At 38.4% G+C, this 20,922-nt stretch overlaps 2 protein-coding genes across 3 annotated transcripts; one reads left to right on the forward strand and one right to left on the reverse strand.

Annotated features, from left to right (window-relative positions):
* Positions 1-1,243: 1,243 nt before the first annotated feature.
* On the forward strand, positions 1,244-3,067 carry LOC110898257 (protein CANDIDATE G-PROTEIN COUPLED RECEPTOR 7). The gene has a single exon (XM_022145021.2). It carries the CDS (start codon positions 1,522-1,524, stop codon positions 2,833-2,835), a length of 1,314 nt encoding a protein of 437 aa, XP_022000713.1. The 5' UTR covers positions 1,244-1,521; the 3' UTR covers positions 2,836-3,067.
* Positions 3,068-6,741: 3,674 nt separating this feature from the next.
* LOC110898256 (probable dipeptidyl-peptidase 5) lies at positions 6,742-20,397 on the reverse strand. Of its 2 annotated transcripts, none has more exons than XM_022145020.2 (18): positions 19,713-20,397; positions 19,458-19,636; positions 17,790-17,897; positions 17,620-17,691; positions 17,387-17,534; positions 16,233-16,315; positions 16,110-16,165; positions 15,444-15,574; positions 15,271-15,361; positions 15,106-15,171; positions 14,444-14,666; positions 9,572-9,673; positions 9,362-9,447; positions 9,140-9,262; positions 8,575-8,644; positions 7,716-7,807; positions 7,534-7,638; positions 6,742-7,027 (listed from the first exon to the last, which is right to left on the reverse strand). In XM_022145020.2, exons 1-18 carry the CDS (start codon positions 19,862-19,864, stop codon positions 6,914-6,916), a joined length of 2,001 nt encoding a protein of 666 aa, XP_022000712.1. In that variant the 5' UTR covers positions 19,865-20,397; the 3' UTR covers positions 6,742-6,913. The 2 variants fall into 2 exon arrangements, with proteins under 2 accessions (XP_022000712.1, XP_022000711.1); XM_022145019.2 differs by having other exon boundaries at positions 17,790-17,900.
* Between the last annotated feature and the right edge of the window lie 525 nt (positions 20,398-20,922).

Below are 20,922 nucleotides of genomic sequence, written 5' to 3' on the forward strand. Positions count from 1 at the left end.
CTACCCATTTCCTACCCTACCCCTAATATTGTTTAAAATACTAAATTTATAAATTAAACTTAAAGACTATAGAGACCACACCTAAACGCGTACCAATTTTTAATAGAATAGCGTTGAAATGAAAAGGTAATGTTGTGAACTTAAAATCACTTGCTATTTATAGAATTTGTTAACCAATTCTATGAGTCAGGTTGTTGCAAAAAAAAAAAAAATAAAAAAAAAAAACGATCTTCAAATATTAAACTTTTAGCTTATGGTGTGTTTGGTATAGGGTAATGGAATGGAGAGGTAATGAAATAGATAAACGAATGAAATATATCATTACCATTTACCTTGCTTGTTTTGTTATCATGTGGAAATAAAATGAATTATTACTTTTAGTTGTTTTGGTAGGCAGGAAAAGACGAAAGAATTAAATCGGGGGTTAGTGGTGGTGGCAGTGGCGAGCGGGTGGCGGTGGCATGGGGGGTGGGGGTGGCAGCGACAGTGAGTGGTGGTTGATGATAGTAGTGGTGATGGAAGGTGAAAAAAGGAATGGAAAAAAAACCGGAAAGGGGGGGGGGGTGTTTGAAAGGGGGGGTGATTATTGTTTTAATTAACTAGTAAGTATGATTTATATTAATGTTTTGTTTATTTTTACACATTTAAGCTATTTATAAAACTATCCGGTTTTTATAACTGTTCTGATCCATCCGTCTAGCAACTTGATAGAACAATTAGTTCTATCACTCATCTTATTTTAACATGACAATAAAACTTATCTTGATATATTCTTGATTTGATAATAGCTAGTCAATACAACCTCGTTATTCTTGTTTTATCACATTGTTTGAATCGTTACACAATTTGACCATGAACCTCATCTTATATTTAAAATATACATCTTGTTGCCTTTCAACATCTTATTTAAAATATACATCTTCTTCTTGTTAGTTAAAAACTACCAAACTACCGATTTAGATCACAAAATAGTTAGGCTATGCGGTATGATAGAGGCTCATCCTTGGAGGATGATCCACGTGAGGATGGGGAAAGTGGATTAAACTAAAGAAATGAGGGATGAACCTAAAATATATACATATGAGTTGTATGTATACGTGTGTGTGAGGATGGTTTTGTCTTGTAGTGCTCGTCTCCAATGTCGGTAGGGCGGTGTTTGAGACATCACCGGGCCAGGCCGAGCCCCACACCGCATAGGCTTAGCTTACAATTTCCATTTCTATATCAAACAACAAAAAAAATCAACAATAAGTAAGTATATGACATAAAAACCGCAACTAACTACCAACCGGTATAGAACCATAGATCCAGTAGATGATTACGATATTCCACGCTGTCAACCCAATCAATCCAACGGCTCAGATCAACCATCAGATTGAGTAAATTACAATAAACGGCTCACATCATCCCTTTTCCAATCTCATTCACATCTGTATTTTAGCAAATTCTCACCCTTTTTATTTCCTCCTCCGCCATTCTACACCACTCCTCCGCCGTGAACCACCGCCGGAAACCCCAAAAATGACGATTTCCACCAAAATCGTCACCGCTTTTTCTCTCCTCTTCTTCCTCTTAACCGTTCCATCAACGGCGGAGATCAAATCTCTCAAGATCCGATCCGATAACCGTCCGATGATCCTCTTCGAAAAATTCGGATTCACACACACCGGCTTCGCCTCCGTCGCGATCTCCTCCGTCTCCGTCACCTCCTCCTTATCGCAACCGGATCCGGCTCGCCTAGGGTTCTTCCTCTTGTCAGAAGAATCTCTGATTCAAGTTCTTCTAGAACTTCAACAAAACCCTAATTTCTGCGTTGTGGATTCAAAATTCATCTCGTTACTCTTCACTTTCCGAGATCTATCACCTCCGCCGCACTCATCGTTCAACAAATCGTATCCAGTAACGTATCCGAACGAATACTCACTGTTTTTCGCTAATTGTAACCCTGAATCGCTCGTAACGATGGATGTACGTACAGAACTGTATAATACGGATAACGGAGCTAAGGATTATCTATCTGCCGGTCTCACGCAGCTTCCGTCACTGTATTTTATCTTCTCTATTGTGTATTTGTGTTTTCTAGGGTTTTGGATCTCGTTGTGTTTGAAAAACAAGCGATCTGTTCACCGGATCCATTTGTTAATGGGCGGATTGCTTATTATGAAAGCGCTTAATTTGATCTGTGCTGCAGAGGATAAACATTATGTGAAGGTTACTGGTACTCCTCATGGATGGGATGTGTTGTTTTACATATTTCAGTTTATTAGGGTTGTGCTTTTGTTCACTGTGATTGTGTTGATTGGGACCGGATGGTCGTTTTTGAAGCCGTTTTTGCAAGAGAAGGAGAAGAAGGTTTTGATGATTGTGATTCCGCTTCAGGTGTTGGCGAATGTGGCTTCGATAGTGATAGGGGAGACTGGTCCTTTTATTAGAGATTGGGTGACTTGGAATCAGGTGTTTTTGTTGGTGGATATTATTTGTTGTTGCGCGATTATTTTCCCGATTGTGTGGTCGATTAGGTCGTTGAGGGAGACGTCGAAGACTGACGGGAAGGCTGCGAGGAATTTGGCGAAGTTGACTTTGTTTAGGCAGTTTTATATAGTGGTTATTGGGTACTTGTATTTTACGAGGATTGTTGTTTTTGCGTTGAAGACTATTGCAGCGTATAAGTACCAGTGGGTGTCTAGTGCAGCGGAGGAGATTGCGAGTCTTGTGTTTTATTTGGTGATGTTTTACATGTTCAGGCCGGTTGAGAAAAATGAGTACTTTGTTCTTGATGATGAGGATGAAGAGGCGGCTGAGATGGCTCTAAGGGACGAGGAGTTCGAGCTTTGAAGTTGCATATTGAGAAAGAGGATCGTTTTCTTGTTTTGTCATTCATACTTGTTTAGATGATACAATGTGAGTTGTCAACTTAAAACTTCTAGTAGTTTTTTTTTTTTTGTGGAACAGTTTGATGTTACTTTACCTTTTATCTTATGTCATAACTACTATGGAACTAATGATAGTGTGTGTTCAAAATTTTGTATTTTCGTATTGGATGATCTGTTAATGTGTTCATTCTAAATCGTTTGTCTTATCTTGTCTTGTCTTGTCTGCTGGATCCAATGTTCATTTCTTGATTATTTCTATGGTGTCTAGTGATTAGATTACTAGGCCAGTGGCTAGTGATTGACGTCGTTGGCTGTAAGTAGATATAAGCATACAAGTATAACATGTAAAATTGTATTCTCTATCCCACATAAGTATCATAACCATAAGTATCATAAACACGCCTCTAACTGGAATTGCTTATAATGATTCACCTAGACACACATTTGCAACATTGTTACGTCTTCTGGCTTCAGTTTTTTTCTGAATTATATGTCTTCTGGAGTTCTTGCGTGGTTCAGTTTCACACAGGAATTTGATTTTCTGCTATCTTCCTGTTTTTTTTTTTGTCCTTGTGGTTTCTTTTTCTTTTAGACTAGAAATAGGAGCTTATCTATGTTTATGTGACGGGTTTAACTGTAAGTTGCCTAAAACCGATGGTGCACAAATCATCTTCCTTAGGAGTTCTTGGCCTTGCATGGTTTTGTTTCACACAGATATTTGATTTTCTGCCATCTTCCTGTTGTTTTGTCTTTCTTGTGGTTTCTGTTTCTTATAGACTAGAAATGGGAACTTGTCTATGTTTATGCGATGGGTTTAACTGTAAGTTGCTTTATACCGGTGGTGCACAATCACCTTTTTTTCTTTCTTTGAAAGAGTATAATATAATTGCCATACTAGTTCATTTCAACCTTAGGGGGTGGCGTGGTTGTAACTTGCAAGCTTTTCGAGTCCGTCTAGCAGATATCTTAGGGGTTGTTTATGTTTGTTTGTTTATAATATAAACGAACCTTCCGATGAGCTGTTCACTGAACATTAGGTTCGTTTATGACCTACAGATTAGTGATAGAATCCTAGGAAGCATCCTAATGATGAGGCCAGTGTCTAGTGAAGTAGTGATTAGATTACCAAGCCAAGCCAGTGGCGTAGGCTCTTGGTCGGTGGCTGTAGGGCCGGCAATTTTAGACACGTACACGAATACACGACACTAACCTACACAAAGTTAATAGGTATTGTGTATGGCCTTAACAGGTACTAAAGAGGTAGACACGAAAATACCTGTTAATTTTCGTGTCTAAACAGGTAAAATATCTGTTTACCTGTTTAGTACCTGTTAATACATGTTAACAATTTTAATATAATAAAAATATAATTTAGTGTGACCATGTGATTTGAAAACCTGATTTTATCATTTATCTTTCTAGTTTCCCTAACCCTTCTCGTTCCCATTCCAATAAACTTTACATTGTTTTGAACGGATGTTGTGAATTATTTAAACCTTTTGTGATTTGTCATTTATGGATTTTATTTCAAACTTATTACGGATTATGCGTTTATGCATTATTTAAGCCTATTGTGAACTTGACAACTTTTGTTTCACTAAACAGGTTATCCTAGATACGTAATTATTGAAACATTAGTAAACAGGTATTAACAGGTAATTATCGTGTATACCTGTTAAAAAATATTTCGTGTTTGTGTATGAAAAACTGGACACGAAACCTTATCGTGTCGTGTTCGTGTATGGGATTTCGTGTATCGTGTATTATCGTGTACAAGTATACACGATATGCCAGCCCTAGGTGGCTGTGAGTAGATATAGACATATAACATGTCAAGAGGCATCCTCTGTCTGTCCTACATAAGTACCATAACCATTCGTTGTGAGCCAGCTGTTCATCTGCTCAAACACACCTGTAATCGGGATTATTTGTAGTGATTCTCATACAATTTCATTTGCAACATTGTTAGACTGGAACTGGTCTTCTGGCTTGTTGGTTCTGTGGCATGGTTCAGTTCAACACAGATATTTGGTTTTTCCGTCATCTTCCTGTTGTTTTGTCTTTATCGTGGTTTCTGTTTCTAATAGACTAGAAATGGGAGTTTGTCCATGTTTATGTTACGGGTTTAACTATAAGTTGCCTGAACTGGCGGTGTACAAATCACCTTTTTTTCTTTTGAAAAGGTATAATCGCCAAACTAGCTCATCTTCAACCTTAAAGGGTGTAACGCAGTTGCAAGCGTTTTGAGACAGAGATCATAGGGTTGAATCTAACTTCTACTGGGTTTTTCAATTATTAAGAAACAAGAAAGTGTGTTGTCACCGTGATAACTTTGAGAGAATACAGAGGGGTATTCTTTCCTAGTTAGGTGGGTTTATGTTAAAAGGTCAGTCTCGAAGAACAAATGGGAAGTGACATGCTGGATATGCAAGCAAATTGGGTACTAAATAATAATTGCACATTACCTACATTCGTTAAAGGGCAGGGAAGTGAATGCTGTAGAAGAGTGTCATGACTTGCATTGTGGAAGGTTCAGTTGAATCTTAGATTTCGAGTGTAGTTGTGCAATAATACATGCTTGCCCGTGTAAGGAACTAATTTCGAATGAACACGGTAAAGTCTACGCTAGTAGATGACAATGTTCCGAGACTAAGACTATGTGATGTGGATTAACTAGTCCATTGTCATATCAATTTCATGTAGGAATTTGAGCAATAACTAAACATCTAATAGCTAGGTGTAGGAGAATAACTAAACACCCAATACGAATAACTAAAACAAAAATTAAAAGGAAATTGGATTTTGATAGTTCCATTTAGAGGTGGTTGGCCACCGGCAGTCCAACTTTTGAATATTACCAAAGGTAGTCCCACCTTTCAAGTATTTTTCTCTAACTATAGCTTCGTTAAAAAACTTAACGGAGTTCAATTTTTTTTTTCAAATTACAAACTTATGTTTTAGAGCTTTTGATTAGAATGGTGATACGGGTCGATTGATGCAAAACTTACCTCGAAACAGTACTCCAGACGGTTTGATTTCTGTTTAGTGGAAGTTTAAGCACCTGAATTGAAGCACCATTTTCGTCGTTTGGAAGTAAATTTTACATCAATCGACTCGTATCCTCGTTAAGATCAAAATTCAAAAGCCTAAAAATTAGTTTGTAATTCGGAAAAAAGTCAACTCCGTTAAGGTTTTTTTTTTTTTTTTTTTTTTTTTTTTTTTTTTTTTTTTTTTTTTTACGGGGATGCAGTGAGAGATTGGCGAGTTAGTGAATCCCCCCCCCCCCCCCCCCCCAATAACTAGGCGGTGCGGGTTTCCCTAGTTAATGGGCTGATGTGCCATGCTTAGTTATTTCAAAACGCCCTGGTTAGACTGGTTGCATATGTTTTTATGTTTATTTGGATTTTACATAACTTGTGTTTAAACTTGTAAAAACGTTGAGATTTACAAAGTAAGCAAAGATACAAGGGTAATAAGAGCACAACCCAAAGTAAGTGAATGACACTAACCTATGAGGGATAACCACCTCATTTTAAACCAAATCCATGGAAAAGTTCCCAAATTGGAAGGGGTAGGGATAGGTCTAAAACCATGGAACTGCCTAAACCGGTCATCGGTTTGGTTTCACGGCCTGATCAATTTTTCGGTCGGGCGGTTTAGGAAATTTCAAACCGTATCAAATTGTTTAATTTACATTTTTTACTCGAAACCAGCTAAGTAAACCTACAAAATCACAAAACCGATAAAGTTGATCGGCTGTTTTATCAATTGAAAAAAATTTGCTTATATGTAGCAAAACAGCTATAAATTCAGAATATAGAAATCTTTGACCTTAAAAGTCAACTGTGTAACTTTTATTCTACATTCAGGCTTTGAATCCTCTAGGGTTTATTATTGAAAAGAACCCGAAATTATTCTACATTCAGGCTTTGAATCCTGTAGAGATTATTATTAAAAAGAACCCGAAAAGGTCAACAAATGGGTCAAACTTCTAAGTCTCCATTAAAGTTCAACATCATAAAACATACAGACACAAACCTCTAATCAAAGTTATCAATTTTGACAGACTTAAACTCATCTGCGACCTTGAAGTGTCCCACTAAACGCGCGAAAAACACCATTTGTTGTTCAAGTGTAAACTTAATATTTTCAGCCTGCATGTCACAAAAAAATGATGCAAGTTCATATGGGAAACAAAACTTAAAACAATAATTGTTTATATATTTAAGAGTAAATTAAAAAAATCGTCCTTTATGTATGTCACTTGTTGCAAACTGTGTCCTTTGTCTTCAATAATTATAGAAAACGTACTCGATGTTTGCAAACCCTTGCAAATTATGTCCTTTAGCCCTAGCTCAGTTAATTTTTGTGGTTAAATCTGACCAAATGGACCCCACATGAGGGTATTTTTGTGGTTAAAGCTGACCAAATGGACCCCACATGAGAGTAAAATGACCAAAATACCCTCATGTGGGGTCCATCTGATCAGATTTAACCACAAAAAATTAACCGAGTTAGGGCTAAAGGACATAACTTGCAAGGGTTCGCAAACATCGAGTACGTTTTCTGTAATTATTGAAGATAAAGGACACAGTTTGCAATAAGTGACATACATAAAGGACGATTTTTGTAATTTACTCTATATTTTATCTATCTTTACCATTCGAAAACCATGCTGCTCGCCTTCATATTCCACAAGGGCAACTGGTAATCCTTTTGATTTCAATGCTTTGTATATTATTCTTGCTTGTTCAGGATTTACCACCTGTGAAACAAGACACGTTAACTTTGAACAACTGTGTGAACAGAATATATAAATATTTCAGAAATCGATTTTCATACCTTGTCTTCCAATCCTTGAAAGAGGATAACGGGGCACGAAAACTGATTGACAGAATTCATAGGGTTTCGTTCGACGAAAGCATTTTCACTCCCTATTGCAAATTTTTAGCATTTTTAGTTAATAAGTAATGCATCGAAGTTTAAATTCGATGCTCACAAATACTGGTTTCAGAACCGGACTGGCGACAGGGAACCGGCTATATTATCGCAGAGGCTGTTTAAACCGGCGAATTGACTGGGTGGTTTGACTGCATTTCAATTTTTCTTAATCTCATGTACTTACTAATTTATTACTTTAGGCTTCATATTTTGTTACTACTGCAAACCGACGCCAAAAGATAACGTAGTTCGATATTTTATCTTGAATTATGTATATGTATATGGGGAATGGTTATGTATATGTATATGGGGAATGGTTAAAATGAGAACTCCCCGAAGTTGTGAGAACTTGAGAACTTCTTAAAAAGAATGTTCTTTAAAAAAAATTGATATAAAAATTAATATCGTATACGAAATCTTACATTAGTGTAAGGCAAATTTACATGTCAAATAAATATCAGCTCGGCAATTTTTCATTTTTATTTTTTTGACAGATGTTTTAGTTAAATGTTCATCTACGTTTGTGCAAAATTTGGTTGAAAAGCTAGCACGGAAAGTAGGATTTCCACCGGAGTTCTCGCGGTTCTCGCAACTCGAAGAAGTTCTCATTTGAACCAGATCCTATATATATGTATGTGTGTGTATGTATATTCCGAACACTGGACCACTGCTAAGGTGGACGGATCAATGACCGGTCCGGACATCCGGTTATGAAAACATTACACTCACAACTCACAAGTCAAGATATTTAATTATTTACCAACAAGATTATCAATGTAGTAGGCTTCAAACTTGACACTTTGTTCTTTCAACATCTTCAGATCAGCTACCTGTTTGTGACCATGGCATAAGTTTCTTAGGAGAGAGGGTAATTCTAATACTATACAATAATATTCATAAAATATAGAGTTAAATGCCATTTTAGTCCCTGTGGTTTGGACCATTTTGCCAGTTTAGTCCAAAGGTTTCATTTTTCCCCTGTGAGTCCAAAAAGGTTTCACCGTTGCCATTTTAGTCCATTGGGTTAACTTCAACCATTTTAACTGTTAACGAGAAGGGCAATTCGGTCATTTTATATGGCTGAATTGCCCTTCTAGTTAACAGAATTACATGAAGAATGACCGAATTGCCCTTCTCGTTAACAGAAAAAATGGATGAAGTTAACCCAGTGGACTAAAATGGCAACGGTGAAACCTTTTTGGACCCACAAGAGAAAAATGAAACCTTTGGACTAAATTGGCAAAATGACCCAAACCACAGGGACTAAAATGACATTTAACTCTAAAATATAAGAAAAACTTATAACATAAATATTGAGTACATACACCAAACAAAGAAGCTCCAGCTTTGAATATATTCTTGAAAGCAAGTGCAGCCAATGTCGTATAACCGCCAGCAGAGCACCCGGTTATGCACAGTCGTTCACCATCTGCCTTTCCACTCTTCACCTGTACAAGAAAAAAAAGCAAAAAAATTAATACAAGAAAAAAAAAATATTAAATGACTCGTAAATGTATATACGTATTACAAGCTTGTAGTAAAATTACCAAAAACTGAGCACAACTGCAACAGTCGTTGACATCAACTATCCCCCAGTTCTTCAAAAGTCTTTCACGAAACTTTCGACCATAACCTTCAAATTATAATTAAAATTATTTTAGCAACAGAACAGATAATTTATTAAAATGAAAATTGGCAAATTGCATAGAATGTAACAAACTCTGTTTTTATTTTTAGTTTTATTTTGGGTAATATACCGGAGCTTCCACCGTAATTCACATCTACAAAAGCCCAACCGCGACTAGTCCAAAACTGGATATTAAGATTCAAGGATCCATGTGCTTCATCGGTAGGCCCCCCTGTTGCAAAACGTGAAGTACAAACACATGTCATAAAACTATATCAATTTTAACATGAACAAGTAATCATGCCATATTATAATGCAAACCCATTTATGTATGGGGAATTGGCCTGTAATAATCCCAACTAGAGGTCTTGGCCATTGACAGTCCCACCTTTAAATATTCCCTCCACCAGTGCCACCTTTCACATATTTTTCCTACACCGGTCCCCCGATAAAAAAACTTAACGGATAAACTGGGTATGGTTGTTGTTGTTGTTGTTGTGGGATTTACTGGGTATGGTTGTTGTTGTTGTTGTTGGTCCCCCGATAAAAAAACTTAACGGAGTTATGTTTTTTTTTTTTCCAAATTACAAACAGTTTTTTACGGCTTTTGATCAGAACGACGATACTCTTAGCGATAATTATTATGTATTTTTATATGTTTAGTATTATCTTTATTATTGGTGTAGATATTGTAGATATCTCCTGTATTTTTAGATGATTGTATTTTCCCCTATATAAGGGGTTTCAGTTATTCAATAACATCATCAAGATTTTACACCATTACAATCCTTCATGGTATCAGAGCTACGGTTCTGAATACCCTCTCTATCTTCTTCAACTCTACGTTTCCTCCCTGCCATCTCCTGCGATTTTTTTTTACCCTCCTGCAACCCTAGACCTTCGATCCAGCCACCATGACAAAAAAAGATGATAACACAGCCCCGAGTTCTTTAGCCGACCCCAAAAACAACCCTCTCCATCCGGCCTATTCGGTCACAAACATTCAAACCAAGATCAGAACCCTTGATGGTACCACCGTCACCTACACATCTTGGGTGAAATTATTCCGTTTACATGCGGTTGCTTATAAGGTTCTGAATCACATTGACGGGTCCCCTGCTCCGGCTGAGACAGCTGATGATTATGCTCAGTGGAAAGAGATCGATGCTCTGGTTATGCAATGGATATTCAGCACTGTATCAGACAACTATTTGAAGCGCATCCTCGACACGGAGGCCACTGCACGCGCCACCTGGGTGAAGTTGGAGAAGATTTTTCTCAGCAATAAAAAGGCACGAGCCGCGTCTCTCGAGACCAGGTTTTGTAATCTAACCCTCGGCTCCTGTTCCTCAGTGGAAGACTATTGTCAACAACTATCTGACTTGTCGAATCAGCTAGCCGATGTCGACCAGCCAGTCTCAGACTCCAGGCTGGTCTTACAGCTCGTACGCGGGCTTCCAGAGGAGTATAACACTACAGCAGCCCTGATCAATCAGCAAGGGGTCGATTGGGATCAGGCTATTACCATGCTTAATGATGAAGTTCTCAGAATCGAGGCACGAAAAGGTTCCAGCAGCTCTGTTTTAATCGCTCAGCAGCAAGGGGTCTCTCAGAATACCTCGGCTACACCTGCTCAGCCCTCGCAACCACACTTCAGCGGGTCCGATAACCCTCCTGTTGCTTCTCGAGGCAGAGGTAGGGGCCGCAATTCTTACTATCGAGGCAGGGGCCGAGGCAGGGGTCGCTCTGGTCACGCGGGTAACTCTTATCCACCTTGGGCCTCCAACCCAAGTTTTCCTAACTGGGCTTGGTGGACTCCCCCACCATGCCCATATCCAACCCAAAACCCATGGAAGCCCAATTCTAATAACACACCAACAGCCCCGGCCCATTTTGCAGGTTATAACCCGGCCCACTTCAGCGATCCGACTGCTGCCCAGTATTCTCAGCCGCAGCCGCAGCCCACTGGTTTCAATGCATTAAGTCCGGCTGACCTCAGCGCTGCTCTAGCACATGTCCAGCTCAATCCATCTAACTCTGCTTGGAATAATGACCTCATGGACACAGGTGCTGGCTCCCATCTTACACAGGAACCAGGTAAAATCATCCTCCCACATTCTTATCCTATTAATGCATCTATTTTAGTCGGTAATGGCAATAATATACCAATTCTCGGATCTGGCACTGGCTTTCACCCATTACCCAATCGAACATATATCTTACCAAATGTTCTTTACAGCCCAAACATAATTAAGAATTTAATTTCTGTTAGACGATTTACTCGTGACAATAACGTTTCTGTGGAATTTGACCCATTTGGTTTTTCTTTGAAGGACCTCAAAACTAAACGCTTGCTGTCTCGCCACAACAGTACCGGGGATCTCTATCCTTTCACTCCTCCACAACTTCCACCCCATAAATTACACCCTCGGTCAGTCCGTTGCATTTTTCTCGGGTACCCCCCCGACTTTAGAGGTTATCGGTGCTTCGACCCTACCACCGGTAAGGTCTTAATCTCTCGTCACGTCACTTTTGACGAGAGCACTTTCCCTTACACAATTCCGCAACCTCCATCCACTTATTCATTCTTGGACGACTCCTTGCCCTTGGGTTTTTCGTTCAAGGCTCCTACTCTTAAACCATCCGTTATCACCCCTTTTCCAATTACGTACAGCCGTCGCCCAAAACCAGTCCGCCTACCCCAAACTGCTACCGGTACCACCGCAGCGTCTGCTGCTCCGTCTTCCGTCCCACCACAGTCCCAACCCGTTGTCCCTGTCCCTCCGGCACCCTTCCACAGCCAACATTCGGCCTCAGGTCACCCCATGACCACGAGGTCCAAGTCGCGTCATAATCCTTCCACTACTCATTCAGCCTTTACCGCCCCTACCCTGTCTCCCATACCAAAATCCTATGCCAACGCCATTGCCGATCCGAATTGGTTACATGCTATGCAGGCTGAATTTAGTGCATTACAGGATAATGAAACGTGGGAATTAGTCCCCCGACCGTCGGACCATCCCGTCATTCGTTGCATGTGGTTATTTAAACACAAATTTAAATCTGATGGTTCGTTAGAAAGGTACAAGGCCCGATTAGTGGTAAATGGCAATTCTCAAACTGCGGGCATTGATTGTGATGAGACCTTTAGCCCAGTTGTTAAACCGAGCACGATTCGTACCGTTCTCTCTTTGGCGGTTTCTAGGTCTTGGTCGATACGACAATTGGATGTTAAAAATGCTTTTTTGCACGGGGACTTAAATGAGACCGTATACATGCATCAACCACCAGGTTTTGTTGATCGTCGTTTCCCGCATCACGTTTGTCACTTGAAAAAATCGTTATACGGACTCAAGCAGGCACCGAGGGCATGGTACACACGGTTTGCCAATTTTATTCTTACACAGGGGTTCCGAAGCAGTGCGTGCGACAACTCTTTGTTTGTCTATCATCAGGGGGCTGGTAATATTGCTTATCTGTTATTATATGTAGATGATATTATCCTTACGGCATCGAATGACACTTTACTTCATAATATCATCTCCACTCTTTCTCGAGAGTTTGCTATGACGGATTTGGGTCGTCTTAATCATTTCTTGGGTATCTCGGTGAAGTATACCGGCAACGGCATATTTTTAACACAGTCACAGTATGCTAAGGATATTATTGCACGGGCCTCTATGACAGAGTGTAAGCCATGTACCACTCCCGTTGACTTGTCTTCCAAGCTGAGTGCCACTGATGGCCCTCTATTTGCAGACCCCACTTTATATCGCAGCTTGGCTGGTGCATTACAGTACTTGACCTTCACCAGACCTGACCTCTCTTATGCTGTTCAACAAGTTTGTTTATTCATGCATGAGCCACGGGACTCGCACTTTGCCTTCATGAAGCGCATCATTCGGTATATTCAGGGGACCGTTGACTATGGTATTCGGATTATTAAATCCTCCTCCCATTCGCTGGTTGCTTATTCTGATGCGGATTGGGGTGGTTGTCCCGATTCACGTCGTTCTACCTCAGGCTATTGTGTCTTCCTTGGTGACAACCTTCTATCGTGGTCGTCTAAACGACAGCCTACAGTATCCAGGTCAAGTGCTGAAGCGGAATATCGCGGGGTAGCAAATGCTGTGGCAGAGGTTACTTGGATTCGTAATTTGTTATTCGAGCTGCTTACGCCTTTGAAACAAGCTTCAGTTGTCTATTGCGACAATGTTTCTGCCGTTTACTTGTCCAATAACCCGGTCCAACATCAGCGTACTAAACACATTGAGATTGATATTCATTTTGTCCGAGATAAAGTGCGTGTGGGTGACATTCGGGTTTTGCACGTGCCTTCGGCTTTTCAATATGCAGATATTTTTACCAAGGGTTTGTCGCGGCAGCTCTTCCAGTCTTTTCGGTCCAGCTTGAGCGTCTGTCCACCGCCCGCTCAAACTGCGGGGGTGTCTTAGCGATAATTATTATGTATTTTTATATGTTTAGTATTATCTTTATTATTGGTGTAGATATTGTAGATATCTCCTGTATTTTTAGATGATTGTATTTTCCCCTATATAAGGGGTTTCAGTTATTCAATAACATCATCAAGATTTTACACCATTACAATCCTTCAGCTACGAGTCCATTGATGTAAAACTTACCTCGAAACGGTGCTCCAAACGATGAAAACAGCGCTTCAATTCGGGTGTTTAAATTTCCAACTAACAACAATCAAGTCATTTGGAGCACCATTTCGAGGTAAGTTTTACATCAATGGACTTGTATCGTCGTTCTGATCAAAAGCCCTAAAAAATCTGTTTGTAATTTGGAAAAAAAAACTTAACTCCGTTAAGTTTTTTTTTAGCGGGGGACCGGTGTAGGAAAAATATGTGAAAGGTGGGACTGGTGGGGGGATATTCAAAGGTGGGACTGTTAATGGCCTCTAGTTGGGATTATTACAGGCCAATTCCCCTTTATGTATCGACTATATAAACGTATAATAAGTAGGGAACATAATTACCATGGCTCTCTAATAACAATGGTGGTTTTTCTTCTTTACTGGCTTCATACATAGGATTTGCAGGTGGATAATAATATGCATACGCGTTTTCACCGGGAACTCCTGTTGGAAATTCGATAAACTCCGGAGAGCTAAAATAGGACTCGTATTTTGAACTTGTCGGTGAAGAAGACCAAATAACCTTGAAATCCAAAATTTTCGATGCTTGATCGTCTAAAGTCACCTGGCCCATGTAAAAATATGTGCAAAAATTGGTACAACTTTGTTATTATGGGAAACATACTTTTAAGTTTTGCTTAAAAAAGCTTAAAAAAAGGGTTAGGATCAAATACATAGTCTCCTAAAAATAGGAAGTCGTAGGAAGGGTATCAAACGGACTCTGATTGAACTCATTCAAGCGGCGTTGGAACCGTCTCATCGAACTCTACGATATGAGATTTTAGGGTTTCGCTTTTTGATGTTTAGCTTGTAGATTTTTTTATTTTTGTTTAGATTATTGTGTCTTTTCTATATTTGCGTCATTTTTGCGACTTATTGTGTCTTTTTCCTCGACATTGTGTTATATTTTGCGATACAATGTGTCTTTGTACCCTTCTCATTTTTAGGAGACTTTGTAGGATAAATTTACCGTACAGAAAAAATATTACTAAACATGAGCGGACCTTAGCTATCGACAATGGGTGAATTGCAGATGCGCCCTCAACATAGAGACAGTTTGCACCTGAAGTCTACATGAAAATATAAAAAATAAAATAAGACACAAAATTAAAAAAGAAAGGTTTAAATATAACTAAACTGAAACAGGATAGGTTGGGACTTGGGATTACAATATTTCGTAGATCAGTAAATGGAATCTGAAGATCGGTTAACGCATTCTTATTCATGTCCAATACTCCAAGATATGACCTTCCTTTCTGCCTGTGTACCATTATTAACATTTAAATGAATGACATAAAATTAATATTTAACACCAATCATATGAAGGATGGAAAACTAATGCCTGTAACTGCAAGCGATTAAGCGTTTTTGCCCGTTAATCATCTCATAAGAGTTTATGCTGTAAACCCACGACGGTCTTGTAAATTCAGCCTCCAATGAATATACAGGCACCACCTTGTTATCCGCTTCAACCTATCAGCAAAAAAAAAAAAAAAAAAAAAACAGATTATATAAATAAAATTAAAGAAGTTATATGCAAATGCCAAAATGTTACATTTTCTTCAATAACAAAAGTTATGAAATTAGGCATACGAGGCCTATGGACCACACACAATTGTAGAAACTAATGTAAATAATAAAAGGAGTTAATTGCCCGAATGGTCCCTGTGGTTTAACGTTTTTTCACGTTTAGTCCTCACTTTTTGAAAATAGCAGGTATGCTCCCTATGGTTTGTAATTTTGTTACTCGGATAGTCCCCTGAGTAGATGTCAGTTAGTTTGGAAATAGCAGATATGCTCCCTATGGTTTGTCATTTTGTTACTCGGATAGTCCCCTGAGTAAATGTCAGGGGACTATCCGAGTAACAAAATGACAAACCATAGGGAGCATACCTGTTTTCCAAAAGGTGGGGACTAAACATGAAAAGACGTGAAACCACAGGGACCATCCGGGCAATTAACTCTAATAAAAGGGAAAAAAATAGCAATGCATGTTAGTGGAAATTACCCATTTGTGAAGATTCCAAAATCCAATATTTCTATCAGTGATAAAGAACAATTCTCCTGCAGCATAACACATGTAAACTGTAAACAACCAACAGTAACTATTTTTTGTCAAGAATATAATCACCTTCAGATGACCACTTTGGCTCAGTTGGAGATTCAACGATGGTAGGGTCAGCCCCCGCCACACATACACGTTTGTATACGTCTCTGCATAAGGCATTTGATTTAAAAAACAAAGTAATATTGTGCAGTTTTGGCCAACCGTAGTTAGAGTAAATTACACGGATGGTCCATGTGGTTCACCAAAATATTAGATTTGGTCCCTAGCTTTCCAAAAGTACATGGATGGTCCCTGTGGTTTGCACGTTGTAACACATTTAGTCCCCAACCAACGAAGCTAAAGGTTTTAGCATGTCCAAGTTAGGGACTAAATGCGTTTACAAAGTGCAAACCACAGGGACCATCTGTGTACTTTTGAAAACCTAGGGACCAAATCCAAAATTTTAGTAAACCACGAGGACCATTCATGTACTTTACTCACCATATTTATTTTCACCCAATACAAGACTTTCGAAAAGTTGGTAACTTTTTGAGTTAACTTTCGTTTTGATCCTGGTGGTTTGGTCATTTTAACGGTTTTGCTCCAATAGTTTAAAAATAGCCATTTTCCTCCCTGATCTTTCGAGTTTGTCGCCAGTTTGCTCCTTTGCTCCCTGGCTCTAACTCAGTTAAAACATTCAATTAAAAGTAGGGGTATTTCGGTAGTATATTCCCTGGCTCTAACTCAATTAAAACGTTTAGTTAAAAGTCGTAGTAGTCGTGGTCGGCAGGTGGTAGTTGCAGTTGGTGGCCGGTAGAAAGAGTGGTTGGAAAGATGGGGGATCAGAAAAGAATTACTTATATAGATGTAAATAAACAAGTTGTAGGTATATTTAGATGAAAAGACTTACATGCCCTTGCTTTTATCTATAAAATTACCAAAATACCCTTCTAGTTAATGGATTTTTGGATGGAGTTAGAGGCTGGGAGCAAAATGACGATAAGTTAGAAAAATCAGGGAGGAAAATGGCTATTTTTAAACTATTGGGGCAAAACCGTTAAAATGACCAAACCACAGGGCGCAAAATGGAAGTTAACTCTTAACTTTTTTATGAAATAACCGACGAGAATAAGAAAAAAACAGAAAATAGATAGCATGGTAAGTTAGGCTTTTAATAATATAACAAATGAGCTTGATCATGATCAAATGAGTCTTACTATAATTTGGAATAAGTTTACCCGTTATCAGAAATGTAACCGACCCAAAGTTGGGATCTATCCCATGGCATGTTAGGGTGGCTCCATTCAATCCAAGCTATCCGTTTTCCGTCATTATCTAATCTGGGGAACGCGTAGAAATCATTTCCACTGATTAACACCTTTGGATCTGCATGCCACCAGTACAAAGAAGACGTTGATTGTTAAATGTCCAAAAAAAGAGAAAAACAGTATTAAGTTATTATTAACAATACCTTGAATAACGCTCTCATCGAGTTCAACTGCTACAATAGTTGTGACAGAGGTTGAGACACTTTCGCGTCGATCTGTCAAGAGACCACATGAAAAATTTTCTAGCAAAGATGACTAACATTTGATTTAAGTAAATGAGTAAAATTGGGTATAGTGTTGATTGACTATGTACCTTCGCGAACGGTGATATAGCGGTTAAACCTTTTATCGAATACTCCATCAGCATAGGCTACTAGTGGTCCACCAAAATCAGGGGAAAGTGCCACAGGTGGTGGTGATTCTGCTGCCAAAAGAATGAACATTCAGCATTTCTTTTTCAAGATTCTATTAGTTTTCAATTTCTCTTTTCTCCGAGGTCCATCAAAATCTTCGAGGACATGATCAGGGATAGGAGATTTTGTAGAAGACGATAAAGGACCTTATGTTTTCCTACATTTAGCTTTAGTTTTGTCTTAACGTGTAGAATTTTAGGAGAGCGTATAGTTACTTTTAAGGTTGTTAGTGCTATTTTCTCTTCTCTCGTTTTTCTCTCGTCTTCTATGTTCCTGCTATCACTAGTATTAGTAGTCGTACGACCCTGGGCTGTTTGTTTCAGCTCTTAATGGGCGCTTAATGGTTCAGACTTTTTACTGGTTCAGCACTTAATGGTTCAGTCTATTTGTTTCGCGAACAAATGTCTGAATGGTTAAGCGTAGAGTCTGAATGGTTAAGACCACTTATCTGAATTGGTCAGACATTTGCCTCTGAATGGTTAAACATTATACCGGCTGTTAATGGTTCAGACCTCTTAATGGTTCAACACTTACTCATTCAGAAGTTGCCAAACAACCACTATATGTTTTTTTTTTTTTGTTATGTGTATTGTTATACTTTGTATTTTGTAAAAAAAATGATATTTTTCGAGCAGGGTCTCAATGGGAGCAGTCTCTCTATCTCCAAGGATAGATTAAAGGTTTGTCCCACCAATAGCTTGCTATACGCAGGACTACACCGGTCACGTTTGTTTGTTTGTTTGTTATATCAGTTTTCAATTTAAGAAGTAACAATGTTGACTTTTAAAGCAAAACACCCAACTGTTTCTAAGGAAACAAAGTATTACAATATCATAACCATGAACAAATAGGGCTGAGCAGTATACGGTTCAGAACCGTCAGAACCAGGGAACCGAACCAGAACCGTTAGATCCAAACCGTATTTTTGTATATAGGGTCTGGTTCCGGTTCTTAAATTTGGGTAAAAACGGTTCCCGGTTCGGTTCCGGTTAAAGAACCGCTAGAACCGGTTGGATTATAAATATTTAAAACCCTATTTTGTTAATGGGCTTTTCAACATCACGACCATCCTAATTCTTATTCCCTCCTCTTATATTCATTCCACAATCTCATCTTTCATCTTCTAATTCTTCTCATCTCTCAACCCTAACCCTAATTACTTTAACCGGTTATTTTTCTAACTGTAACCGGTTAATAACCGATTTAGGAGTAACCGGTTAGAGTGGTTATTTTTAACCGTGGATTAGTAACTGGTTATTAACCGGTTTTTTAACCGATAGATCAGTTAACTAAAAAAACCGAAAAAATAAAAAAAGGCAAAATAACCGGTTAATTAACCGCACCGGTTAAAGTAATTAACCGGACCAGTTAGAAAAATAACCGGTTAAAGTAATAACCAGTTAAAGTCAGAAAGTCAAATAAATAGGTATAACCGGTTAACCGAACCGATTATTAAAATTAACCGGTTTGTGCACCTCTACTCTAGAAATGCAAAACCAACAACCCCCTCCCCTCTTTTCCCATATACCAAAATGAAATTCAGATCTAAAACCTATAAATTTTCAAACCTTTAGAACCAATGGATTGCATGTAGAGCCTCTGATCATCATAATTCGAGAAGAAAACAGTATCTCCAGACACCGAGAAATCACCACCACCATATTCATTAGCAAGTGTGCGCACTGAGAACTCCTTTGGCGTTATGTCAGTAGCTTCATCATCACCTCCTTTAACAACAACTGATCGTCTAAAATACAAAAAATAATAGCAACAATTATAATAATAACAATAGGGGTTTGTGTGAGAATTGAAGAATAATGTACCCTGATTCAGTAGGGCGTGATTCAAGCCACAATAAGCGACCGAAAGAGTCAACGGCGGTTCCACAGAGAGTCTTGCCGGCGCCGGAAACAACGTCGGAGGTGATCGGAGATGACCAGGAGCCGTAGGGTGCGGTTAGCTTTTGCTGAGACATTGCAAATTGCAATCTTCTGAGGTAGTAAAACACTTAACAAGTGAAGTTATTAACAACAGACGATTGCCAGTTATCAGAATCATATTTTATCCTGTGTAGTCACTAGGGAGTAGGGAGGGAACAAGTTATCTATTTTAATTGGGTGCGTGCAAAACCGTGCTAAGTAGTAACCGAACGACGGCTAAAACCAGTAAAAAAGGTAAAACAAAAATACGGATTTATAAAACCAAGTTACTCTCACGTGATGTAAACAATAGACGCAGTAAAATTTATAGTGACATGTATTAGAAAGTTGAGAGAGTAAAAAACTGAGAGACCAAATATGATCACCAATCATCATACTAAGTAGCAATCTAAGAACGACTAAATTTAAAGAAAAACGTTAAATAAAAACCAGTTAAAACTGAAAACATTTAACTTTTATAGCAAAATTATTAAAAACTAAAATTTCGTTACAAAATTAACTGAAAAAAAAAAAACTTTTAAAGTTTCCAATGCAAAAGAAGAAGAAAGAACACAAAAACAAAAGCACTAAAAACAAAAATTTTGTTACTATTCTTAGAAATATAATATATTTTTGTTTTTTTCTTTAATGGAGAGCACATGCTCGTAGAATCTACTTTTTATATTTTATAGTCTATATAATTCTTAATTTGTGGGGATGAAGACGCACCGTTTTGGTTGGATAAAGACTTCATTCTATTTTCTGTTATTCGAATAAGGCTTCAATCAAACTTTTAAAATGTGTAACAAAAATTATTTGCTTAAAAATACATTAAAAAATTTTATTTAAAGAATGCGTCCGTCCACCCACCACAACACCTAAGTCCGCCCATACTAAGAGATCGTCTACTTTTATTTGTAGTTCATGAGGAGTTTGGCAAGGGATTCTTTTTTTTTGTTCTTTTCTATTATGGCTATAGAAGTGTTACATATGACTACCATAAAGGTTGCGTAATGGCTACTTTTCACGGCATCATTTTCCTAAATAACGGTCTGTCACCTCTCTTAGGGAGAGGTAAACTATTTTTTTAAATATAAAAAACAAAAAAAAAAAA

The sequence above is a fragment of the Helianthus annuus genome, chromosome 13 (genome assembly GCF_002127325.2).
Source record: "Helianthus annuus cultivar XRQ/B chromosome 13, HanXRQr2.0-SUNRISE, whole genome shotgun sequence".
Classification (NCBI taxonomy): Eukaryota; Viridiplantae; Streptophyta; class Magnoliopsida; order Asterales; family Asteraceae; genus Helianthus; species Helianthus annuus.

Excerpts from the sequence above, each read along its gene's own strand:
- LOC110898257 (XM_022145021.2), top strand. The coding sequence starts at position 1,522 with ATGACGATTTCCACCAAAATCGTCACCGCTTTTTCTCTCCTCTTCTTC.
- LOC110898256 (XM_022145019.2), bottom strand. The coding sequence starts at position 19,864 with ATGTCTCAGCAAAAGCTAACCGCACCCTACGGCTCCTGGTCATCTCCG. Across the intron at positions 15,172-15,270 it reads TTACTGATCTACGAAATATT|ACTTCAGGTGCAAACTGTCT; the intron begins GTAATCCCAAGT and ends ATTTTCATGTAG. Across the intron at positions 8,645-9,139 it reads CTGGAGCTTCTTTGTTTGGT|GTAGCTGATCTGAAGATGTT; the intron begins GTATGTACTCAA and ends GGTCACAAACAG.